The sequence below is a fragment of the Sebastes umbrosus genome, chromosome 1 (assembly GCF_015220745.1).
Source record: "Sebastes umbrosus isolate fSebUmb1 chromosome 1, fSebUmb1.pri, whole genome shotgun sequence".
NCBI classification, from domain to species: domain Eukaryota; kingdom Metazoa; phylum Chordata; class Actinopteri; order Perciformes; family Sebastidae; genus Sebastes; species Sebastes umbrosus.
In genome coordinates this window covers 39,997,490-40,023,976 of record NC_051269.1, presented here as the reverse complement: position 1 = coordinate 40,023,976, position 26,487 = coordinate 39,997,490, and the positions used below count along the sequence as shown (strand labels likewise).

Sequence of the window (26,487 nt, the reverse complement as noted above, 5' to 3'; positions counted from 1 at the left end):
GGAACTGCGACACATGAACCTTGAAGAAAATGTATTTTCTCCACGCTGCCGGAGGCCCGATGAACGTCGCGGCAAGGCTGCGCGGACGTAAAAGACTTCATAAAACGGGTTCAAAGTGACAAGAATGGAGAATATCTGCACGTATCTTTCATGCTTTCTTGTAACTATTAGAATAGATAGTTCTGTCAAAGCACATAAGTAGTTCACTGGGCTGCGGATATTCATTTTCTATAGTGAGGACACTGATATATGGAATATGCTTTTACAGAGAGGGTCCATTTCACAGCCACTGGTCTGTAAAAGCAGAGAGAATGAAAGCCAAACTAAACAGGATAATGATGTAATTCAAAACAAATAAATTACAGTTATTTTGTCATGATCATAATTTGGATTATTAGACAATTTTTTTTTTAAATCATTAAACTCAATTTTACTTGATGATGGCCCTTTTTATCCCGAAGAATGATTTTAAATTTTAATAGCAATTTAAAAACACCACTACATCACATGCCAAAACAACATATTATTTCTCGCAACTTAAGTTTTTTTTTTTTTTTTTTTTTTTTCAGTCTTCTTGACCTACTTTGGCTCTGCACAGTAATTAGCTACTCTAAAATGCCTCTGATTTATTTTTTTTATTTGACATCATTTTATTCTGCCACTCTTTTTAAATTAGAATTCAGAGCATTTCTGTTGCCTCCCCACAGCTTCTCAACATGGCGACGGCTGAGCCGGGGTCGTGTCTAGAAGAGAACCATCAAATTGCAGAATATCTCGCAAGATGGTTAAGTTTAGGCATTGATCTCAGATAGTTAAGGTTAGGATAGGTCGTCGGGTCTTTTGCAGATCTCAGATCAGAATTCGCAATTTGCAGGTTACCTTCTAGACACGACCCTGAGCCGGTGGCTCACAGCACGAACAGTGCAAACAAAGGCAACAGCGCTGACAGACCTAACATGTTAACCTGGAGGGGAACTGGAGGGTGGGCGCTACGCTTCTGTGACAACGGCGTCGGTCGAGACGCCCTTATCAGCTGTAACTGCCGTATGAGAGCAGTGCAGAGCAGCGGCCATGAGCTAGCTCTCTGATTTCTTTAACGCATTAACATAGTCAATCTTTCTGAGGTTGTAGCGGGCTCCGTTTTTAAGGTAGAGTGAAGCTACTAGTATCATATTAAACTAGAAAACATTGGTCCTAAGAATGTAATACTAGCTTGTCACAAAGGAGGTTAAATTAACGCTCCAAATTTACGTTAAATTTTGGTGAGAAAAAACTGGCACGGCCATTTTCAGAGGGGTCCCTTGACCTCTGACCTCAAGATATGTGAATGTAAATGGGTTCTATGGGTACCCACGAGTCTCCCCATTACAGACATGCCCACTTTATGATAATCACATGCAGTTTTGGGGCAAGTCATAGTCAAGTCAGCACACTGACACACTGACAGTTGTTGTTGCCTGTTGGGCTGCAGTTTGCCATGTTATGATTTGAGCATATTTTTTATGATAAATGCAGTACCTGTGAGGGTTTCTGGACAATATCTGTCACTGTTTTGTGTTGTTAATTGATTTGATAACATATATACGTACATACATTTGCATAAAGCAGCATATTTGCAGACTCCCACTGTTGATAAGAGTATTAAATATTTGACAAATCTCCCACATTTGAACAGATAAAAAATGTGTGATTAATTGCGATTAAATACTTTAATTGATTGACGGCCCTAATCTATATTAATTTCTTTCAAATAATTCTTTATCTTTGTCTGTCTCTTGTGCTGCTTTAACATGTGAATTTGCTAACTAAACTCTTATTAATCTCATCTTATTCTTGTTTTTTGTCTGACATTTCTTCTTATTTCTGTCGACTGGACTCACAGAACAGTGTTTATTCAGTTGTTACCTCAGCAATACGCTTCTCGGGCTCCATAAAACAATGCCTGTGAATATCGCAGATGAGAGATGTATATCGGCGGATACTGTTACTCCAGTGGAAGATGCTTATGAACTGATTCAATCTGCACACAAACACACACACACACACACACACACACACAACCACAAATACACACCCACACACACCTCTCTCAGCAACTACTCTTGACGTTAAGTAGCAGAGCAGCTCAGCGGCGAACAGCACGCACAAATTTGATCATACTGGGCAGTTCCCAGGAGAGACGGTGAGTATGAGTATAAATCATGTAAGTGTGCTCAGCAAACAATCCTCAGGTGAATAAAGCTCAGAGAAAAAAAAAAAAAAAAGATATACGATCCCCTTGTGAACCCTATATGATCCTCTTTAATGAATATTCATATAAATACATTAAAATTCAACTAAATATTTAATAATGCAGGCAGCTTTGTTATATTAGCATACTTATTCACATCAGCAGTGAGCTGGAGGCAGTTATCTTTACATATGAAATATTAAAGAGGCTGACATTTACAACCATTTATTACAACTAATGCAGATATGATGTGTTTAATTGCTCAATTTGTTAGTCACTTGTTAAGTAACACACACTGGGTGTATTGTTTTTTGAATGATTGATTCTTTGAATTTTACCTTCTTATAATATCTGAAAAACACCAACCCAATTAGTGTTATTCATAACTACAACAAAAGCTCCTCCTACAGTGAAATATGCTATGCAGCGAGTGTGTATCTCTGTGTGTGTGATATATATAATCTATTATGTATATGTTGCAGGGAATTTAATAATAACTTATATATGAAATGTAAACATAAGTATTGGTTACATGTTAACAAAGTTAAAATAAGAGCGTAGGTCTGTGTTCAGAGTCGGTAGGGATACAGAGGTGTGGTGGGATATGTCAAAGAGGCAAGTAAATAAAAGATCTTTGCTGAGGTTAATTAATAACTTGCTGTGAACTGCTATTAAATATGTACGAAAATTAGGGCTGTCAAAGTTAACACGATGATAAGGCGTTAACCCAAATTCATTTTAACGGCACTAATTTCTTTAACACATTAATAGAACTTGCTATTTTTATGTTGTAGCGGGCTCCCAGGTAGGAGGAATCCATCGGTACCAACCATGTCAAACTAGCTTGTCATGAAGGAGGTTAAATAACACTACAGGCTAAATTTTGGCAAGAAAAAAACGGCATTGCCATTTTCAAAGGGGTTCCTTGACCTCTGACCTCCATATATGTGAATGTAAATGGGTTCTATGGGTACCCACGAGTCTCCTCTTTACAGACATGCCCACTTTATGATAATCACATGCAGTTTGGGGCAAGTCAGAGTCAAGTCAGCACACTGACACACTGACAGCTGTTGTTGCCTGTTGGGCTGCAGTTTGCCATGTTATGATTTGAGCATATTGTTTTATGCTCAATGCAGTACCTGTGAGGGTTTCTGGACAATATTTGTCATTGTTTTGTGTTGTTAATTGATTTCCAATAATAAATATACACATACATTTGCATAAAGCAGCATATTTGCTCACTCCGATGTTGATAAGAGTATTAAATACTTGACAAATCTCCCTTTAAGGTAAATTTGAACAGATAAAAAATATCCAATTAATTTGTGATAAATCACGATTAACTATGGACAATCATGTGATTAATCATGATTAAATATTTTAATCGATTGACAGCCCTAATAACACCGTTATAGATTACCACTGGCTGTGGACACCCGCTTCAAACGATATTAGCCAATTGAATAAGGGGTTAGCCTCATAGATATGGATTAGAAGGGTCCTGTTAAACCGACTCGTAGGTTCAGAAGGCCTTTATCATGTTTTCACATGATTGATCACCGATACGAGTACAAGTCGGGTGACGTAGTATAAAGAGTGACAAAGTCTGCATAGGAAGGAGATCGGGCGGATGGTCGGGTCAAACAAACACAGGACTTTTCACCCAGGAGACGCTGTTCGTGTCCGATATAAAACGTAAATACAATGTTGACTTATTTTACCGTACTTTTGTAACGTAACTTACGAATTTAACTAACGCCACGTACTTAAGTTAATATACTTATTTTAACCCAAACCACAATATTTTCCTAAACTTAACCAAGTAGTTTTGTTGCCTAAACCTCAAGTTGTTTTATGTCAATTTACAACATCAAGTTTCACTTTCACAACGTGGTAGGTGCAGTTTGGCCTGTCTGAAGCATCAGAATGGTGGTGATGAGTGAGGGATAATGTACAGCGAGCCGGTCATTGTTGTGAAATAGACAGATCAGAAACCCCAAAAAAGTGTCAGCCTCTATTTTAATAGCCTGCTCAGTGGAGATTCGTATTAGGGTCGTAGCCATAACTGGAATCTGGTAGAAAAACTGCAGAGAATTCCACAGGGACTGGTTTCTATGTTTATCTGCGGTTGGACACAAAGAGAAGTGTTTGGGATGATTTGTGTTGAATTGAAGTCTTTTGGAAAGCAAGCAATGCTCACCCTATCAGTGTCCTTCTTCGTCCATGTCTCCCAAATCTTAACAACGGAGTTGAAATATTTTATCATGACTAAAGTAATGAGCGTAACGCCCAGGTTCACAAATACTAGAATGCCACTTCAATTTCTCATAGAAAATAACTAAAACACTGAAAAGCCCATTATTTGAGTTGTCAGTTAAAATGAAACAACGCCCCCTTCATCACTTTGTTACACATTGGTGTCTGCTGGTGAACAAGCAGGTGACTAATTCAAAAATGTAATTGGATTTTTGGATTCAACCGGCACGCATGTTATTATGAATCTTTTTATTCATTTGTGCATGAAAAACAAATCAACTTATAGCTCCCCAGGCTGAGGAGTGTAACTAAAGCTGCAATAAACATCTGTACAATCCCTTTCCCCGAGCCTATATGAGCTTCACTCTTCCTTGCTAATCCATTCTTGCACTCTGCAGCATATTAAAGCCCATGCAGCTTTTGAGGGCCTGCATATTGTGCAACATTCCCGTTTCCCGTATAGCACATTTTTCAGCCACCTCTCTAATCCATAACCGGGCCATATCATCCATTGTAAAGTGAGTTTTGTTCCAAACTGATAAGCGCAAGGGGTTACTGCAATAATCCTGTTCTCCAGCTTAAAGATCTAAAAATGCGCCAAGATGTTCATTTCCAGCTCAGCTGAAAACACATTAGTGTTATGGAGGTCTGAGTATACGCATCCCTGAAAGATTGTTTAAAGCAAATGTTCATGCCTAGTGAATTTTGAAAGGAGGATAAACCAATTTTAGTCTAAGGGCGACCCTTTCACGGCGTTGGTTCTCAGCGGGTCTGTCTGCACACACTGCTCTCACTCGGTGGTTTAAAAATGTAGGAACTGTGTCCTCATTAACCCCACGCTTCTCCCATGATGTAAATCTGTTTACCCTGCTCTCTCCCACATCAAAGCTGTCTGAAAGAAAGAGAAGACAGGAATTCATATCTGTATATAAATATACTATATGTAGATATTACCTGATATGACCTTCTTGTTTAGAGCATTTTTCAAAAGGCTGGCTTGATTCTTGCTCAAGCTACAAATTGAGCTGTTGATTGACACTGCCAGTGTTTAGTGTCATTGCCAGAAGTAGTGATATGTAGTGAAGTGAAAAATAAAGTGCTACACACATCGGAGGCATCACATATATATACATAGCTTCAACTCATACCCATAGCACACCAGCTTCGTCTCCTAAAAATGACATTCCCATGCAATGAAACTGCTCCCGGATTACGTTTGTTTTTGACGTATTACAAATATGTTTCCAATGAGAGTTCACAGAACTTTCACTCAGGAGACTGCTGTTCGTGTCCCGTGTGAAACCAAAAGTCAACGTTGACTTATTTTCATTTACTTTTTTACTTAAATAACGTAACTAAGGTAAGCCAAGCCATGATGCTTTCCTAAACCTAACCAAGTACTTTTGTTGAGCTTTTGTTTTGTTTCAATTGACCTTAACCACGTGTTTAAAACTACAACCACAATACGGGAGAAAATACGTTTCCCGTGAAACGTAATTGAGAATGCAGTTTGGTTGTATAAGAACGTACTTTTGTAGGAGACAGGGTTGAACACACATGGGACGCGCCATACAGAAAGAAGTAGTAGTTATTTTAAGGTACAGTAGTCATATAATTTAAAAAAAAAATTCATGAAGAGTATAGCTGAGAAATAGGTCAGTGGAGTATCCCAACGAATGAATGCATACCAAGAGACAGGCAGCGTGCAGGTTTCAGAGAAACACATTCTCACTTCCAACTCGTGAAGTACCGCCACTTGGTCAGTGCCCCTTGGCATCAGATACCAACGCATGGAGGCACCCTTTACAGTGGCAGTGCACCAGGCTTTCAACTAACTCCGATGTAAACCACCTATGGAGATATCCGTCAGTCAGAGACATGGACGTAGTGTTGGTAGCATTGAGAGTCCGCTACGTTCCCAGGCCAGTGTGGAGATATAATCTCTCCACCTAGTCCTGGATCTTCCCCGTGGCCTCCTCCCAGCTGGTCGTGCCTGGAACACCTCCCTAGGGAGGGGCCCAGGGGGCATCCTTACTAGATGCCTGAACCACCTTTCAACGCAAAGGAGCAGCGGCTCTACTCCGAGTCCCTCACGGATGACTGAGCCTATCGCTAAGGGAGAACGCCAACCACTAGTTCTTTCGGTCATGCCCCAGCCCTCATGACCATAGGTGAGTGGGAACGGAGGTTGACCAGTAGATCGAGAGCTTTGCCTTCCGGCTCAGCTCTCTCTTCATCACAACGGTGCGGTAAAGCGAATGCAATACCGCCCCCGCTGCTCCGATTCTCCGGCCAAGCTCACATTCCATTGTCCACTCACTCGCAAACAAGACCCTGAGGTACTTGAACTCCTTCACTTGAACTCCTTGGGTTAGACACAAAGCATGATCAGGGTCTTTTGATCGGTAACATAACAATGATGAGTGGATTTCTCATGACACAAAAAGCTGGTTGATACAGCTCAAAAAAATAAAACATAAATAAAAATAACCACCTGTTTGTTCGAAGGACACAAATTCAGCCAGCTAGCTCATTCGATTAGCCTCATAAAAAAGTTGGATAGTGATCCATATAGTACTCTGCTCTATTCTATCATCACTTCAGATCTGAAATGACATTATTACTGTTAGGACAACGCACACCAATGCTACTTCAGACAAAAAATTTGATTCTCGAAAGTACATTATTCTACTTTGAATTTAATCTAAAAAGGTCCACAATCCATATGCATCACTAGGCTGCTGATTTGTGTCAGAACATGTTTGCACCCTTGATGTGGAACTCCACGAGGATCCAGCTACGCCCAAAGCACGCTGCAATTATCACGAGCTGTCTGCTGCGTGGTCATGTGGGATTGTTAGAGCCAGATGAACGGCGACGTGCATAGGCGAAACCACAAGGCCGATGCAATACGGCTCAATGTTCTCTTGAACAAATCTGATAATCGAAATGTGCACAAGAGGGCAAAGGGATCGCAACAGGCTTAATGTGTGTTGAGTAATGAGAGGGGGAAGGTTTGACCAGAACTCAGACCTCATCAATAGATCCTTTTCTTCATCTTGATTCGTATAATACCTGTTGATTAAACACTGAATGATTCAACCAACGCTCTCTGCTGACCCCTCCTATTTGTAAAGGAGACAAATTAAAGTCCTCCATCAAAATGTGATCAATGCTGGAGAGCCTCTGGCTGAAATGGGCACCATGGTATAATGAAGCTATAATTCAACTTTACTGCACCGTAAACGAATGATGGACGTTTGAAATTGATGATTTCCTGTTCACTCATCGCTTCTTTTGTACTGTGTATCAATTTGAGAAATTGACCTCAGTTTAACCTTCTCTTACAGCCTTTTTTTCAGAGAATAATTACTTTAAATATTTGCATTATTTTTTATACATTTTGCTGATTGAATGATTCATGCTTTGGTTCACTGAATCACTGATTGATTGCTGATTTACTGTAACTAAAACGGTGGACCAATTTTAATTAGGGTCAGTCATGCTGTAAAACTAATCCAGGTAAATCTGTAATACCTGACATGAGATGAATATGAATTTATATCTATTTGTATCTAATTTTAGGAAGGAACAAGAAAGGTGAACTCAATAGAGTGCAGATCTCTGCTAGGTGCGTCTGCAACGACCACTGCTGTAATGTTTGTAATGTTTAGAGTCAAACTAGGCAGCGCTGATCGAATATGAATCAATATTCTGTTACTGTAATGCCTATTTCTCTCCTCAAATGTTTCCAGAATCATCTTGTAGTGTACTGTTTAGCTGTAAAATTAGAAAGTTTATGACCCGGCAGCCATGTTGAGATCTGTTGAGGAAATACCAAGCACCGCCCACCAGCTGGAGCACAGCCAATAGGAACGCTCTCTCTCTCTGAAAAGACCTGTGATTGGTCAAAGTCTCCCGTCACAGGCTAGATTTTTTAAAGCCTGGAAACAGAGCCATGAGGAGGTGCTGAAGTCTAGTTTTCTCTCAGAACACTTGAATTACAATATGCTGAAAGGTTATTATGGAATTTTTGCCTATTGAAGCTTTAATGCGTGTGTGCTAATGGCAGCACTTATTATGGAGCCTTAAAAAGTAATGAATTGATTTGTTTAAAATTATTATATTAGTTGGTTACTTGTTAATTCATCTCTTTATTTATATTCAGTTACTGTTTATTATGTGTGACAAAAATCTCTAAAGAATAAATCTATATAGTTGCAATGTTGAATATTCATAGAGTACAGTATTTGCCATCTCCCTTACTGGATGTTTTAGAAAGCGTTGTGTTGTATTGTGTGTATTGTGGGGTTCAAGGCCGGAGTTTACCAAAGCATTACTGTAGGTTTCCACTCCTGATAAAATCATGCCCTTTTTCGTGATCTATGAAACCAAGTGAAAAATGAATATTTCCATCCTCGCTGTGATGCGGTACACTCCCCTCATTCACATTCAGAGTGATATTGCCAACCTTCTCCGAGTGCCACACACAACAAAGCCAAAATGCAATATCGCCTGCGATTGAAAGTCTTTAGCAGACAATGGCTGACTTTAACAAAAACTTCCTTATTGAATTCTTATTATTTTACACAAGTGAGGGAAATAATATGTCTGCTTATGGCTAATCTACGTGAGGTTGCTCCTTTTCTAAACTACGGCTTTGATACTGTCACCTGCCCCAAATACATATGAATAAGGACTTCACAAAGGCAGCTTTGGCATGCATCAAAAGTTCTTAATAAGATACTTTACCTGCAAGGCACCCCATAAGTGACTGCAGCACCAGCAGTTTCCATAGCAACATCATCTTCAATTTTGTAGGTTCAAAGTAGTCTCACATCCAATCACAAATGTATGGAATCCGGTTTGCACCTTTCTGGTTTCCCCGATCTGTGTGAGAAGAAACACGGCAGATGAGTCAAGTGTCAAAGTTCTCGTTAGCAGCATGTTCCCACTCAGCATGCTCATTTCACAAAACACAAAACAACAGCAGGAATGTACAGCAAAGAGCTCAGCGAAAGTACAATATTAATTATGAACTGCACTTATAGCTCATAAACGTATACCTGTGACTTTATGGCACATTTACTCAACCGCCATTTAAAATCTTCATAATAAAGTCTTTTAATCCATTTTAATCATCAAATCCACTGAGCACCTTACTGTTACCGTTTGCTCCACAGAATAAAAGAAAGGTTTTCAGCGTTGGGTGGATGGTGGGCACATGAACACAAAATATATCTCATATACATTCATTTTCATATCTCCAGCAACTCTAGGGACAGCTGCTTTTAAGTCAATATGAAAGCAAAAGCCCCTCCTTTAAGCTCTCATAGCATTGTTCTTCCTTGAAGCCTCGTAGCCTTTGTGCTTATAAAAGTGCAAAGACGAAAGATGAAAAATGCTGAAACATCTAGAAGAACTTCACAACACTTGTGTGCTTTTCCCTCAACACGGACAACATCTCCCAGGGGTGAGAATTAAAAGTTTGTTGAGTGTCAGGAAGGTAGCAACTCTCTGCGTCTCAATCCTACGGAAGCCCTGAAAGGCAAGTGAGAAAAAAATATTTCTAAATCTGATCTAAATTGTCGTCTCTCCTGTGTTTATGACTTAAAAATAGGTGCAAAAAAGGTTTTTCCGGGATTCATTTTCTAAGATCCTGAGGTTTTTAATTTCATCTGTGAAAACAGGATGAAATGTTTTGTTGTTGTAATACTCATTTCGGCCACAAGAGGCTGAAGCGCACCACTAGCCCATGTTCCGAATAAGACTTAAAGCATTCTTGTTTGCTTCAAGGAGAGCTTTATTTCTACGTGCAACACATGGTACATACAGTATATTGTGTGTTAGCAAGTTACGTGAATTAAAACTCACTGCACGTCAGCCTCCTGTGGCTGAAATGAACATTACAACAACAAACACTTAGACCAGATGCATGGCGAAAGAGACGTATGACATGCAACAAAGGCCCCTGCCTGGTATTGGACCATGCACGTTGAAATTCTACATATAGTGTGCCCCTCAACCATGAGGCTACTGGGTGCCCCACTACGTCTCAGCAAGAATCTGGCGATGCCATATGTATCATGATACAGGGGTAACGATTCAACATATTGCGATACTGTAAGCAAGGCCATATATTACAATTTTTTCAAATCTAATTTTAGGGAAACTGTCACGGTGTAAAGACACCATTTGTATGAAACCTGTGAAATGTCTACTATGGGGACTAACATCATTACACCTTAATACAATTGGACTCATTGGAGCCACAAGAGTCTCCGCTTTCCAGTCATACCCAATTTATGTAATTCCAAGACGAATTCAGGGACTCAAGTGAGCAGAAATATTCAAAAACATCATTTTAGAATAGGCGAAAATAATATATTTGTACTGCATGCCCAAAACTGCATGTGATTATCATAAAGTGGGCATGTCAGTAAAGGGGGAGACTTGTTGGTAATACCCATATTGAACCCATTTTCATGGAGGTGAGAGGTCAAGGGACCCCTTTGAAAATGGACATGCCAGTTTTTCCTCGCCAAAATTTTGCATAACCATGGAGCGTTATTTAACCCGACCTGACTTGGTACTAACTGACATGGTTGGTACCAATTTGTAGTTTCATATGACGCCAGTACCTTCACTCTAGCTTTAAAACTGAGCCAAAGACAGACTAGCAGCCAGGTTCGCCATCGGGCCGTCCGATTTTTAAGAGGTTAATTAAAAATAGATACAAAGTTTTGGAGAATCGATACAGTATCGCAAAACTCATATGTAGCCTATCAATATTTTCATATACCCATACTAACACTTTTAGCAGGCATTCAGACAAAAACGCTGGGCTGCGTTGGTGTGTCGCTTCAGGTACCTGTGAGACATCTAAGTAATTGATCTGTCAACTTTAAAAGTTGCACCTGTGTGCTCATAGCATGCATGTACATCCTCACAAAGATGCGCTGGTGGTACTCGCTCTTCAAAACACTACTCTACGGCTTCACTGGTTGTCAAACAGTACACAAGGTACGTTTAATTCTCCATTCCAAGGCTGAACATTACAATTCAAACTCTGGAACCAATTTGATAGGAATTTGGTTAAAAGAGGGCTTGTTGAGTGAAGCAGGGTGTAAATAGGGCACAGTGAAGGGAGAATTTATCCAGTTTGCCAGCAACTCTGAGGGAAGAATACAGGAAAAGAAAAAAAAGTTGGAGGAAATGTCAGAGGCTGCCTCTGGAAAAGCTGCACTGATGTAAGAATTAAAGCAATACAACCAGTTAAGAAGTGAAATCTACCTTTTGCAGAGCTCCTCTAGGAAAGAGGCGGCTTTAATCTAACGTCTCCTGGGTGAAAATATATTTAGAGTTGAGGCATGTTCAACACAAACCTCTCAAAAATTACAACTATTTGTGTAATTTTGCGGTTGCAGGGAAACACAGAAGAACTCTGTTATCCCACCCCTGCTGTGTTTCAGCACAGACAGCACAAAGTTTAAAACAAAAACAGCGAGAACGAGTGGAACAAAACCAGTGAAAAACACATCCAAAGAGGAACCTGGAACTGTTTGAGTAAGCCACATTCTCATTAATCTGAGACTCATACCTCCCAGCTCTGTCTCCTGTCTCTACCTACAGAAAAGAGGCCTTTTATCTCCATACATCATATATAGGGTTGTCAGAGTCTGTCTTGGGTACATCAATTGGTGCAGGGCTGTGCCTTGCTCCTAGACAGCAGTTTTCTGCATATTAAAGTGTGTCTTATGAAAGCACCAAGCCCTGTGCCTATTAGGCTAATGCCTGTTGTGTCTGCTGGTTTCCTTTCAACGTGTCACATCAGCGTTAATTTGATAGATGAAATTAGTACAAAACATTTTGTATTATGCACGGGGGCGTGACAGGCACAACAGCAGGGCTCTGTTTTGGGGGCACTCCTAATCATACAATATATTCAATTGGTAATATGAACACAATGATAGACAGAAAGGATATGGATGTATACCCTTTGCAATTTAAGCTATTTAAAAAGGAGACAAAGTTCTCTACAATTATGGCCCTTTTAGGAACAATAACTAGGTTAAATCTTGCGCCAACCAAGCACAATAATCCACACAATGGTCTTTCATATTCCTCAGTGCAGCACATCCCAAAATAAAATGCATTAAAATGCATACACTGGGAATATCATGGACATGATGTATATGCACGTTATGAAGCAAACTAGAACACACAACATGCAAATTTTGATTGTGGTAACATCACTTCAGCTCCAAGGAGAGTTCATCCTGTTTCCTAATTAACTATTGACAAGTTAAAGCTGCACTAATCAATATCTTTATATTAACAAATCCAAATGAATATATGTAATAATGAGAGGAGTTGCTCGTAGTGTCAAACCCACAGAGAATCATCCAGCCTGATCTCACAGAAATATACGTAAAATGACCACGACCTGTTAACAGCTCCATACGTGCCGACACCACGGAGACAATGCTGACGGATAATTTGTTGTAATGGACACACAGATTCCCAGGTTCAACAGGAGCCTCTTCAGGAGGGAAAATCCAGTTAGAGGGCACAGCACGCACCCACAGAACCAGAGTTACTGTGGAAAACTACTTTTCTACTACTACTTTTTGTTAAGGTCTGTTTTTGCAGCATCAGAGCCTTCCGTCGGCTCCCTCCACCCTTTTCAACTCAACCTGATAAAGCACCCGGGCAGCTAAAGATAACACACTACTGAGAGCCTCGCAAACTTGCACTTGCCTATTGCTGCTGTAATCTATTTAGTTCCTTGATGCCAGGGTGAAATGGAAGTTGATATATGTTCTGGATACACAGATCATATCCAGCTGTGCCTTGTTAACGAAGGTACTGGCTGGATTTACAAGGCTTAGTAGTGCTTGTAATGGTACAACTGTGACACACATTATGACCGATTTCTCGTACAATGCTCGTTTGCAAGGACACATTTCAAGGCACTTAACAAGCAAACGCAAAAGGAAAATAAAAACAAGGTTGTAACTGAAGTGATACTTTGACCCACGCATAATTCATACTCTAGTGCACAGAGTGCAATGATTAATAAAATTGCAAATAGGACTAAGGATGAACGCAATCCTCCCCACTGCCACTAATGCTGCTACTATACTAACACTATTTCTACCAGGATTTACAGTATACTATTACTACTACCACCAATACAACTACTGCTACCACTATTACTTCTACAGTCGGTATACAACTACTGCTACTATTGTTAACGGTGGATACTACTCACTCTACTAATAGTAATGACTAGATAATTCACAGATATTCCCTTTCTGTAATGCTGATATTCCCCGATCCCTTACCATAATTCCCTTATATGCAGTTGGGCTCAGTACCACTCAAGCATCAGATATCATAGATAAAATATATACTGCAACTGCCTTTGGCGAAGGGAAATGATTGATGATACTTCAGGGTATAAGGGGAGGAGATGATCAATGTATTCAGTCAGTAACAAATTACCAGAAAATTGAAAGATTGATAGATATTCGTCCATACAGTTAACGGCTTAATTGAATTTTTTCATGTGCAAAATGGGGACAATAAACACGAGTGTACACACAGGATCTTTTTTTGTACTTACACAGTAGTTGCACGGTTATTCTGAGAAAAAAGCTACTGTGACCCTGAATAGGAATTTGCAGAAAATACAAATTCATGAAAAAGTATTCCTAACATTAGAAACTAACTGCTACACAGTTTTGAGCAAAGAAATGAATCCATTTGTTTTCGAATTACTCCTTTTTTTATCTTGCACCACAGATAGAAATCACCTATTTTGTTCCCCTTAAGAGCTACTATGCACTGTTTGCTGCCCAAATTTGCCGTTGCAGAGTCCAGAATCGATTTATTGCAAAAGCTTGTTCCAAGAAGAGGAAACTGATGTCTTTGTGCAGCTGGTGCACGAGAATCCCACCTTGAAATTAAATTAGCTGGGGAGGAGATAACACGTTGTGTTAATGTACTGCACTGGTCGGAAGAGATCCATCGTCCAATGTTCAATGATATCGGGGCGGAAAGCCAAACAGAACCAGCGGTGATCGAATGGATAGTCCAGCTTTAATAGAGGTGCATCTACCAGGCTGCTTCTGTAGATGCAGCAGCCATCTTTATGACTCTTAATGTGTTGTAGCAGGTATGGATTGATTTATGTTGAATGAAGAGTTGCACCACAGCCACAGAGTTGGAAAGTTATTTCAAGTCAAACTGGCTCACATTCACTAACAGAGTGGGGAAGCTTTTGAATGAAATGTGATTCATTCATGCTGTATAATAGCAGAAAGCACAGAAGACTTGACCTGTTCGGAGAGCACAAATACCTACAGCACTTCCCCACCATGCAAGATCACCAGAATATATTTCTACAAACAAATGTTGCTGTATTTGAGAAGACCGTGGAAATGTGACACAGAGGGAGGTGAATAATCTCTAAAATATTTAGGACTGCAGATAATATTTTAACGATCAGTAATCTAGTCAGTAAAACACGAAAGCAAGGATAGATGCTAATATTTTTAAGCATTGACCCAACGGGCCCTAAATTTGATGGTCAAAGTACAGTTTTCGTGGCTCAAATGTAAATTTATGTAAAAACAATACAGGAATAGCAATTTAACACAATTTAACACAGCCTTCCTTAACTGTGACATTAACACAATGAAAATATATATTTTTTTTTGCATAAAAACACAATTCAAATGATTAAGGAAATAAATTATTGTATTTTTATGCAAATATTCGCTTTGATTAAAAAAATCTTGGCATTAGTAGTTTTAATTGTGTATAATAAGCTGCTTATAGCTAGTGTTAGGAAGTTAAACATGGTCACAATTCACTCTCTGATATCTATTTTATTTCTGGATTTATTAAAGTTTCTCACCAAAAACTACATTTTATAAGATTACATTTGAACACATCATGATAACGTTATAATTGACCACCGCCCAATACTAATTTTAACTGAATGTAACCCAATGGAACTCAATGGAACATCCGTTAACATTAGCTGTTAGCTCTGTTATTTAGCTTAGCAGGACTGTGCTGCCCTCTGGCTGCCGCTAACGACGATTAGAAAGCATTAATGCTGAACTCCCGATCGTATCTCTAAAGATAACTCCTCATTTCAACTTCACAAATCAGCCGGTTCTCATCCATTGTGGCACTTTCAAAGCAAGCGACAGGTATAAATAGAAACAGGGAGTCCGTCAAAAGTTCAGTCGTGCTGTGCAGCGTTGCGTCACTCTTGGCCAAATGAGAACATTCCAATAGATAAGGATGCAATCAAACTGATTTTGTCGCTGACGCTCGCTCGCTCACGTTGCATCCAGTGTACAGTTTATGGTTAGGACACGGACACCGTAATCTCATTGAGACGTCGCAGTCTCATTCTCAAGAGAGACCTGATAAAACTTGGTGCCCACCTACAGCTGATATTTTGGCCACGGGCCATCGTTAATGTCCAACCCTGAAAAGTATTTATTTTACACTGGTAGGAAACGAAGGGAAGCAAACAAATACTTTGAGAGGCTGTAACTGTCAAATGTTACTTTTAGCCTATCTAGATTTTTTAGATTTTTACTTAAATAATTAATAAGTTATCATTATTTTTCTCTTAATCAACTAACATATGAATCATTTCAGTACCACATATTTCCTTCACAAAGAGTAATTCAGCAGCTCCTATCTCAGCTGGGATCACCAAACCTGAGCATGTTCAATTAGAAATACTGTAGTTGTTGCAGCTCAAATCTTTAGCAGACACTGAGCTACATGCCGTGAGGGCTGAGATACCAAAGGCAGAGCCTGGAATCCTTGTTGATACAGTATCTCTCAGGGAAACATAGCTTTAGAAAAGTTCTACAAGGACTTGAACACATTTGGTTTAAAGGAAAACATTTACCTACAGTACAGGGTCGAGGCTCAGTGACGTCCTCTCTGTAATTTCTATATGGAGTCGAACACTGCAGGACAATGAGTACTCTATTTTCTGTGTAGGGTCAGTGAAGCCACCTTACCTTAAAGATTACATAAACTCTTACAGTTTGTAAACAGCCAGAAGTATATGATCCATGGAATACTTCACCACACATTATCAGTGTTACTGTCACATGTTTTTTCCATTCATGCAGAAACAAGAATTACCGCCTCGTGGTTGTACGCTTCTGCCAACCTGCAAATCCATTTGTGTGAAATTGTCAGAATTAGCATGTGAATTATTGAGTTGTGGCCAAAAACGTGTTTTGTGAGGTCACAGTGACCTTTGACCACCAAATTCCAATCAGTTCGTCTGTCTGTCTGTTAGCAGGATTACTCTAAAAGTTTTCAATGGATTTGAATGACATTTTTTGGAGGGGTGGGGTGTGACACAATGAATAATCTGTTAGATTTTGGTGGCGATCCATGATCTGGATTCAGGAATATTTTTAAGGATTCCGATCAGCCTGAGCATTAAGACCACAGACTATAAGACATGCGCAGTGTAGCTGATGACGCGTTGATGACGCACGACACCGCCTCCTTCTGAGAGCAGAGAGATACGTGTGTGGATGTGTGTGCGGGAGCTGCTGTCCGTCCGCGGAGAGAAAGAAAAAAGCAGTAGATGACGGGATGAGAGACAACGTAGTGTAACGTTATACAGACATAACAAGGCTGCTGAATGAGAGAGGCATCCGCCGATACGTTACACGGAAACACACCGTGTTAATAATAAGCCGACCACCTCACGGTACCGCCAGCTGTGAGCTGTGATCTGTTTTTAAAGTCAGGCACCTTGGCGGAGGTCTGCGCTCTCCGAGTGCCATTCTAGTTTATATTTCAACCACAATTTCAACCTATAGAATATAAGGTTTGATTCATAACTTTTGGTCGCTTCACTGCAAACAAAGATTTGTGACATGCGGCTTATTTATCGAAAAGCAAATGCAGAAATTGCAAGGACTTGGTCATATTGTCTTGGTGAGGTCATCAACCAAGAGGAATGGAGCAATAAACAGAATATACAGTGGTTTACTTTCAGATATACATTTATAGCCTTGATGCTAGCATTCCACTGACTGTCACCTTCTTTTCCTTCCATTTCAACACTTATTCCACCAAATTACTAAAACTCACAAAGTTGCATTTTTATCAGTGACACAACTAAATTAGCTCCGTGATACAACCCGATAGCTAACGAAGTTAGCAATATGCAGCTGTCCTCCATGGCTCTCATCACCTTTTGCTACTTACATGATTGAAATAATGAAGACCAGGAAATAAAGGCTGATTATATTTGTCTCATTTTAGTGCCCGAAGCATAATAGCGGCTCCAATAACATCATTTCATCAATGCAAATAACATCTACACTCACGGGGATAGAACTATCACATCAGCCAGTTCCCTTAACTTAATTAGATTTTCTTTATTCATTATCAATCAATTATTATTAGATGGTTTTAAAGCTGGTATCCAGAATGTTTATTTAATAAATATATTGTTTTTTAGAGATTAGAGATTTAGATCCTGATCGTTCATACAGCTGGTCAGGTTGACTTTAACAATAAAGACCATTAAAGTCAAAGACATAATGAATGAAACACACCCAGGGGCCCCGACCAAGCGGGGGCAGTTTACTGTGACGGCCCTACGAAACTTCTCTGTACTGTGTAGCCACATCACTGCTGATGTGTGTGGCACATTCAGACAGTTTCTGAAATGGGAGAGTGACTTCTCCAAACTGTATCACCCTGTCACATCTCAAGTGCCAGTCCAATGATGGGAACTCATCTAAAGAAAAACTGAACTGAAGCTCGAGTTAAGAAACTTTCTTTAAGAGAAAAACTTGAATTTCGTTCCAGAAAAGGAGTCTTGACCTCTGTAGACAAAACACTCTTTTTCTTGTTCCGGGTCACTTCAGAAAAAACATACGTATAGGTCAGCATTTTGTTCGTGCAGATGGTCAAATCTCTCTGAAATCTGTCAAACATTTAAGAATAAACACACTGTGCTGACTGAAAGTTGCAAACCATACATTATTCACATTTTAGTTAATTAACTAAATCTGATATCGTGCAATATAAATAGATCAAATAAAATATGCAACATGTCTGCATGGGATCACTGCAGCCCCACTAAGAATTAATACATTTTGGCATATGCGTTTTATTGAGGAGAAATGCTTACACCGACTAAATGTTTCTATAGATATCCACATAGTACCAATGGCGGTTCTAAGCGCCATTGCTCCCATAATATGGACCCTGGACCCCCCTCTAGGCCCCCTAACTGTGGCAAATCTGCATTTATAATCTGAAAGGGGAAATCATAATTATCATGGACCATGATCTAATGGGAAGGCGTATAAATAGCACAACATTTTAAGGACATTCCGCATCATTTCACACCACGTCGTTACCGTGAAACAGTTACACTTATGTTTAGGCAACAAAACCACCTATTTAGGTTTAGGGAAAACATCATGGTTGAGCTTAAAATAAGTACGTAAACTAAGTAAAATATGTACGAAACAACATAACATGAGGAGGAAATCACGTCACTAACGTCACTAATCTAACGAACACCGGTCTCCTGGTTGAAAGTCCTTTGCTGTTCGACTTATCCCGCACAATGATGTGTGATAAGTAGAAATTAGACTGATTAGCTAAAGGCAGTCCCAGCTTTTAAATTGTTTGTTCAGAAGCATTTTGAACATGGTTGTTTTACAGCTGGCACAGAACCAGTATAGTAAGCACAGAATACCACTCACTATTGTTAATTATCTCCTTATGACAAAAAACTCTGATGCTACATAATATTTTGGGTTAAGCTCAGTAATTCAGCCTCATATAATGAGATCAGGCCATGTCAATTTAGGCTTGTTCAAAATAAACTCTTCAAAGGGAACAACTTCCTTAGGTTTAGGCAACAAGGGTTTAGAAAAAGATCGACTTAGTTAGGTTTAGGAAACAAAAGTACTTGGTTAGCTTTAGGAAAAGATTGTTGTTTGGGGGAAAATAACTCTGGGGGTGATTTTACTTAAGTACCGAAAGTACGTGACAAATAGATCAACGTTGACCACTGGTTTCACAAGGGATACGAATGCCAGTCTCCTGGGTGAAAGTCCAGTATTTAGACGCACCCATCCACCTTGACCTCCTCCCTACCTGCTGTTCGGCCCTATTTATATTTTCTCATTCGCGATTACATTAATTACACACAAATTGATTTTGCGGGATATAGCTACGAACAGTGTCTGAGACCAGCCTGCATAATGACCATGTGAAGGCTAAGGAGAATGGGCTTGATTGACCTTCTGAATATAAGGACTTGTGATTGTCTGGCACAAAGTGACACAGTTTTGTGGTTGAATGGATCGGCATTTCTTATCTCATCCAAAATGAATGGTGTTCTATTCCACAGCCAAGCCAAATAGGCATTGTTCTTTCTTTCTTATTGTCCTTGGTTTAAATGGATGAAGCAGCTAATTGCACTTTGATACAATGACTACAGAATGGTATTTATCTGAACCGCAGACATCTGAAATGGTCGGCTAAACAAACAGTGCCTTTCTGGAATGCCTAATTATTTCATCTGAGAAGCATATGAGATTTTAAATACCTGCACATTGCATCATCTGCAGTTCTCTCCACAAACTTTAACTTCACATGAACAGGACTTTCTTCCTGTAGATGACTAATGCTCATTAGGGACTTTTTTCTTATTTGGATGCTGAACAAAAAAAAAGTCTTTAAGAAACTTCAATCAGCAACAAAATGCAAGTAATGATAATGACCACAGAGGCTACATCATAATTTCCTCATTTAACAATTAGAAAACATCCATTGAGCAGCTGCAACATGTGTCCATTAACTAATTGGCATATTGCCAAATTTATATTCAAAATCTGTTGCAGCAAAGAATTCATCTAATATACTATGTTGTTTGTCAATGTGGATAAAATTATTAAAATGAACCTAATTATGTAAAACTGACTCGTTAAATTCAAAGCCATTATATAAATATCCAAATATGCATAAAAACAGTGCATACTGGCACCCAAATATTTCCTCTGAGTTGTCTTTAAAAATCCTCCAGATGTGTTTGGCACCGTGAAGGTGCCCTTGAGCAAGACACTTCAGACTAGTGGTACTCAGCAGCTCACAGGTGTGTGTGTGTGTGTGAAACATGATACTACTCAGGAATGTCACTTTATAAAAAGGTAGAAATGTGTATGTTTTTATCGAGAGACACTTTGGAGGATAAAATCATTCATTAAAACGTACTGTTGTCCATGTGTAAAGCTTTAGGCCTCTAGTTTCACGGCGGTGTGGTGTGTGGCTACGTGTAAAACTGGGGCTAACTAGAATGAAAAGTATTTATCTAGAGCATGCTTTGAGAAATCTGACTGTCTGGGGTGTTGTTGCCACACAAACTCCACAAGCTTTTCCTCCATCTCACAATTTGACTTCACAGCACCAACATCGTTCCTCTTTCGCTTCGCCATTGTTTACAGCAGATCGCTCTGTGCTCCAATTGGTCAAATTCACGGCCAGGACCAAACACCCCGTGGAGGGCAAAAAAAATTAAACATGCACTACTTGTTGTCGGGACATCACATGGCATCCCAGACGCGGCGTCCCAGACGCGGCGTCGGTTGTCGTCAACTGTGACATTTTACACGGGATAAAACGATTGTCGTGCACAACACTCATAAACGACAGCCATGTCGGGCTGATATTGTGTAGTCTAAACCAGCCATTAAACCTTCTGCATGAATTTACACTGATCAGCCATAACATTAAGACCACTGACAGGTGAAGTGAATAACATGGATTATCTCGTTACAATGGCACCTGGCAGTGGGGGGGATATATTAGGCAGCAAGTGAACATTTTGTCCTTGAAGTTGATGCATTGGAAGCAGAAAAATGGGCCAGCGTAACGATGTGAGCGACTTTGACAAGGACCAAATAGTGCTGGCTAGACGACCAGGTCAGAGCATCTCCAAAACTGCAGCTCTTGTGGGATGTTTCCGGTCTGCAGTTGTCAGGATCTACCAAAAGTGGTCGAAGGAAGGAAAACCGGTAAACCGGCGGCAGGGTCAGACCCGAGGCTCATTGATGCACGTGGGAAGCGAAGGCTGGCCCGTGTTGTCCGATCCAATAGAAGAGCTACTGGAGCTCAAATTGCTGAAAAAGTAAATGCTGGTTCCGATAGAAAGGTGTCAGAACACAAAGTACATCGCAGTTTGTTGCGTATGAGGCTGCGTAGCAGCAGACCGGTCAGGGTGCCCGTGCCGAATCGTGTCCACCGCCAAAAGCGCCATGGAAACGGTATTCCGTAATGGCAGTGGCCTCTTTCAGCAGTATAATGCGCCCTGCCACACTGCAAAAATGGTTCAAGAATGGTTCGAGGTGTTGACTCGGCCTCCAAATTCTCCAGATCTCAATCCAATTGAGCATCTGTGGGATGCGCTGGACAAACAAGTCCGATCCACGGAGGCCCCACCTCGCAACTTACAGGACTTAAAGGATCTGCTACTGACGGCTTGGTGCCAGACACCACAGCAGACCTTCAGAGGTCTAGTGGAGTCCATGCCTCGACGGGTCAGGGCTGTTTTGGTGGCAAAAGGGGGACCTACTCAATATTAGGCAAATCACTTTTGATTAATAAGAAGAATTCCCTGACAGAAATAACAGAACACTTGTATATTAATTAATCACTATGGATAATATGACCTCGCTACTTTGCCTTCATTTCCATCTCTTGTCCTAATTTACTCTTTTCACTCAAAATAACCCTCTTCTTCTTCTTTTAACATAATCAACAAACACTGTTTGGTCTGATGCTCCAGTTTTGAGTTCATAAACTCGTTGCATGCTCCAAAAGCTCCTGACAAGGAAGATGCACAGATAGTTTTTTAGTTTTAGAAAAAATACAAGGACAATTGTTTTCTTTCTATAAGATTTTTGTGTTATTAAGTGTTATTTTTTTAAACATAGGGCATTTTATGAGCTAAAATAACTTAATGAGCATCATTGTTTTCCTACACCATTAAACACAGTCTTATTTGGCATGACAGGATTTTATTTATACAGTATTCATATGGTATTTTCATGTTATTATTTTCATTAACATTAATTTAATTATATGGCAAAACAGTGTTTCTTTTAATGGTAAAAACTTGTATTTATATGGTAAAATATGGACTCAATCTCCAACTTTAATCATAAAATTGTCAGCACTAATATCCCTTAACCGTAATAGTAGAAAATGTTCTATCATATCTGTTATAGTGAAATTCTGGCAACTTGCTGCCAGTTGTTTTACTGTAAAAACAACAGTTTTTTCCCTTTATTTTCATGTTAATTATATGGCAAAACAATGTTTCTTTCTATGGTTAAGAACTTCTATTTATATGGTAAAATATGGAATTAAAGCCCAACCTAACCATAAAATCAGCAGTACTAATATCCTTTTACCGTAATAGTTGAAAAGTTCTACCATATTTATTACAGTGAAATTCTGGCAACCACTTCTGCTATTTCTTCTTTTTTTTAACGATAAAAAACTTTTTTTGGCATGAATTTAAAGAAATGTTAGAAAACATTTAAACTTGTTTAAAAAGAAAATGTTCAAAAAATGCAATATGCCACTCATGTGGTCTAAGGCAGCCCACTCAGTTTTTGTAAACATGGAAAATAGCCACAGAAAACTAAATAATCCCACCCTAAAAAGCTTGTATTTTGTCAGGGCTGCTGGTATTTTATTGACAGATATCAGTAGAAAGCAACACGGTGTTCAGGGTATATTTGTGTGGTTCTTTTGAGTCATCTCAGCCGGTCCATTCAGTCCTTTAATCTTGATTCAGACAAAGAAGATAACAATGCCCTGTGGGGGACGCAGTTTGATCGACTGCGTATATTGTGCTAAATGAGGAGGGAAAGATGGCTCTCACATAGGAGCCACACCCAGTGGAGCACAATACACCTCTGAAAAATGTCCTCTTGTGGATCTTCGGTAACAACAAATCCACATTCGAGTGAGGTGTATTATCAAGAAGAATCGTGGACATGGTCTCGTCCTGAGATTGCTTGGAAAGAAGATGTTTGCAGGCCTTAAATATGTATATTAAATAATGCAGCAATACCGGCGCTCAGATCCCCCCCTGAAGTTGGTTGCTGTGTGGCTCTTATTAAGCACTCAATTAAAGCCATTCCCAAGGAGAGGCTGTGTGCAACAATGTTTGAATTAGGAAACGTTGCGGGCTCAGACAGTCTGTGAAGACTTACCCCAAAGGACCGCGGCGCCTTGAAACCAAAGGCGTAGAAAGTGACAGAGCATCATAAAGCATCGCGAAAGCAGGGAAATTATTCTAATATGATTGGATTACAAATAGGGCATTTACAGAACCAATGAGACTGGATAAATAGAGCAGGAAACGGAGCTGTCTCAACGAGCCGTCTTGGATCTTTTTCTTCCTTCAATCTAAATATTAAAAATGAACAGAGAGATCGGTAAACAACGCCGAGGAGCTCTGCTGTATTATAGTCATGTGTACTTTATTCCTGACAGTTTGTGTCAGGGCTCCCAATGCACAGCGCTGTGCTCACAACCGCTTTTGATGGTGATGACGGGGCGTATTTTTGTGTAAATTACACTTATTCACAACCTTCCTTTTACTGAATTAGGCAACAATCCTTCATCCTTTTAGAAGCACGGTGGGTGGAAGATATTGTACGCAGATAAAAGATTTGTTTCAATGAAATCCATTCTGTGCTGGGCAGGAAAACATCAAACTGAAGGCAACTCATTTAGAGAAACTGCCTTTTGAAAAGTTTTTTTTCTTTTGCAGTAATTGTATTTTTTAGCAGATGTAGTTCCCAAAAAAGAAACCGAATTTCACTAAATTATACCAATGAGATCTCTACATTATGTATGTTTTAACTTCCCTTCCATGCTGACTCCATATACCGCAGTCACCTTGATACAGTGAAAACAACTCCATCTTATCTGTATCTGCTCGATGGCGTGCTGACACTCCTGGAATACGGCCTAATTATATCCATCATACCTGTTCAGAGTCTGGCGAAGGAATAAACGTGTACTTTTCCTGCTAGACAAACATTTCTTCACCACTCGCAGCTCGAGCTTGTCAAACAAGTCTGTTATGCCAGATTCAAACAAGCAATACATGGCATACATAAAAACCACACTGCACTCCGGTAAAGTGGTATCAGGGGTCTGCAGCTTCCTCATCCATTATGGTGTTGTGGAAAATCTCGCAGCGCTGTTTACTTTGAAAATCCAGCAGAGTGAAGCAAAAAAAAGCAGCGTTGCTAAACAACTGACACCAGGCGTTTGGTTTTTTATTTGCTGCTTGTTGCCGTGTTTATCTCTGGAAACTGATTTTAACCCGATCAGCAAGGTGTTTCGCATAAATACGCACTTCAGATGTTACCTTGTCTGTTAGAGAGGATGCAAGGATACATGGATACTCCACAGCTGGGGAAGGACGAAGAAAAAGTCTGCCACACGAAATAATGTTTATTTTTTTTATCTTTGCTTCTTTATTGTAAAATACTATATATTAGCGTTGCAACTAACTATTATTCTCATTAGATTAATCACCTTTTCTGTTAATCGATTAATCATTTTGTCTATAAAATGTCACAAATAGTGAAAAATGCCCATCACAGTTTCCCAGAGATAAAACTGACAGATTTAAATTAGTACTGAAAAAAATTATAGTTTAATTGTTAAGTTGAACAGTAAGAAATTCAAAGCACAAATCTTCACATTTAAGAAAATTAATTATGACTCCAAAGATTAATCATTTATCAAAATACCTGCTTATAAATTTACTCACTGACTGATCAATTTACTGCATAAAGAAACCAACAGTTTCGGGTCTACTGTATATTTTAACCTCTCCAGGCCTGTAAAATGCTTCTACAAAATTATATTCCCTAACAACTAAACCACATTCTCAATAACGTTTCGACGGGAACTTATTGTCTCCCGGATTACGGCTGCAGTTTTAAACACGTGGTTAACAATGTACATTAAAAAATAACAAAACAAAAACAACTTTATTAGGTTTAGGGGCGGCAGTAGTTCAGTCCGTAGGGACTTGGCTTGAGAACCTTTAAGTTCCCGCACGGACCGAGTACGTTGTGTGTGGACTGGTAGCTGGAGAGGTGCCAGTTCACTTCCTGTGCCCTGACAAGGTGCCGTCCAGCAAGGCACCGACCCCCCTAAAACTGCTCCCCGGGTGCTGTATAGTAGCTGCCCACTGCTCCTAATATATAACAGGATGGGTTAAATGCAGTAGCTGATGTGTGACAATAAAATTGGATTCACATTTACGTTTAGGCAACAAATAGTTAGGTTTAGTAAAATAAATCATGGTCTGGCTTCATATTGACTACGTTTGTTAAGTTATTTAAGCTACGGACGTAAATTACAATAAGTCAACATTGACTTTTGCGTTCACACGGGACACGAACGGCGGTCTCCTGGGTGAAAGTCCTGTGTTTCCTCCCTACGTGGACTTCCGCTGATATGTCAAAAACAAACGTAATCCAAGACGTTGAAATGTTCTGAGGACAGGTTTTACAAGCACAAAAGTGTTGGGAACTATTGGTGTACAGAACGGGAGTCATATTTTGCGCCAATAACAATTAGACTCATTAAAAACAATCCATTAGTGAGGATTGTTCAGCCCAAAGAGGTAGAAAACAGCTGGACGCAAGGTGAAAGCTGAAGCAACAAGTAGTATATATCACCCCCTCCCTGCCTCACCAACCACCCAGCCTGCCTCCGTACAGCTCAAACCACTGACAGACTGACGGTCAAACTGTTATGATTAATGTGAAGTGTCCATATGGCTGTAATGATATAATAAAACAGATCCAAGTGAAGAGTAGCTCTAAGATGAGACAATAACATAGAAAGTTCTCCATCATATCTCTCCC

General features: G+C 39.7%; 1 protein-coding gene across 1 annotated transcript in view; it reads right to left on the bottom strand.

The window, feature by feature from the left end:
* Positions 1–26,487, bottom strand: part of cntn4 (contactin 4) — a 169,957-nt gene that overhangs the window by 141,121 nt on the left and 2,349 nt on the right. The window contains exon 2 of the mRNA XM_037782642.1: positions 9,242–9,379. Coding sequence (XP_037638570.1) covers positions 9,242–9,296 — 55 coding nt within the window. The 5' untranslated portion in view covers positions 9,297–9,379. The remainder of the gene's footprint in view (positions 1–9,241; positions 9,380–26,487) is intronic.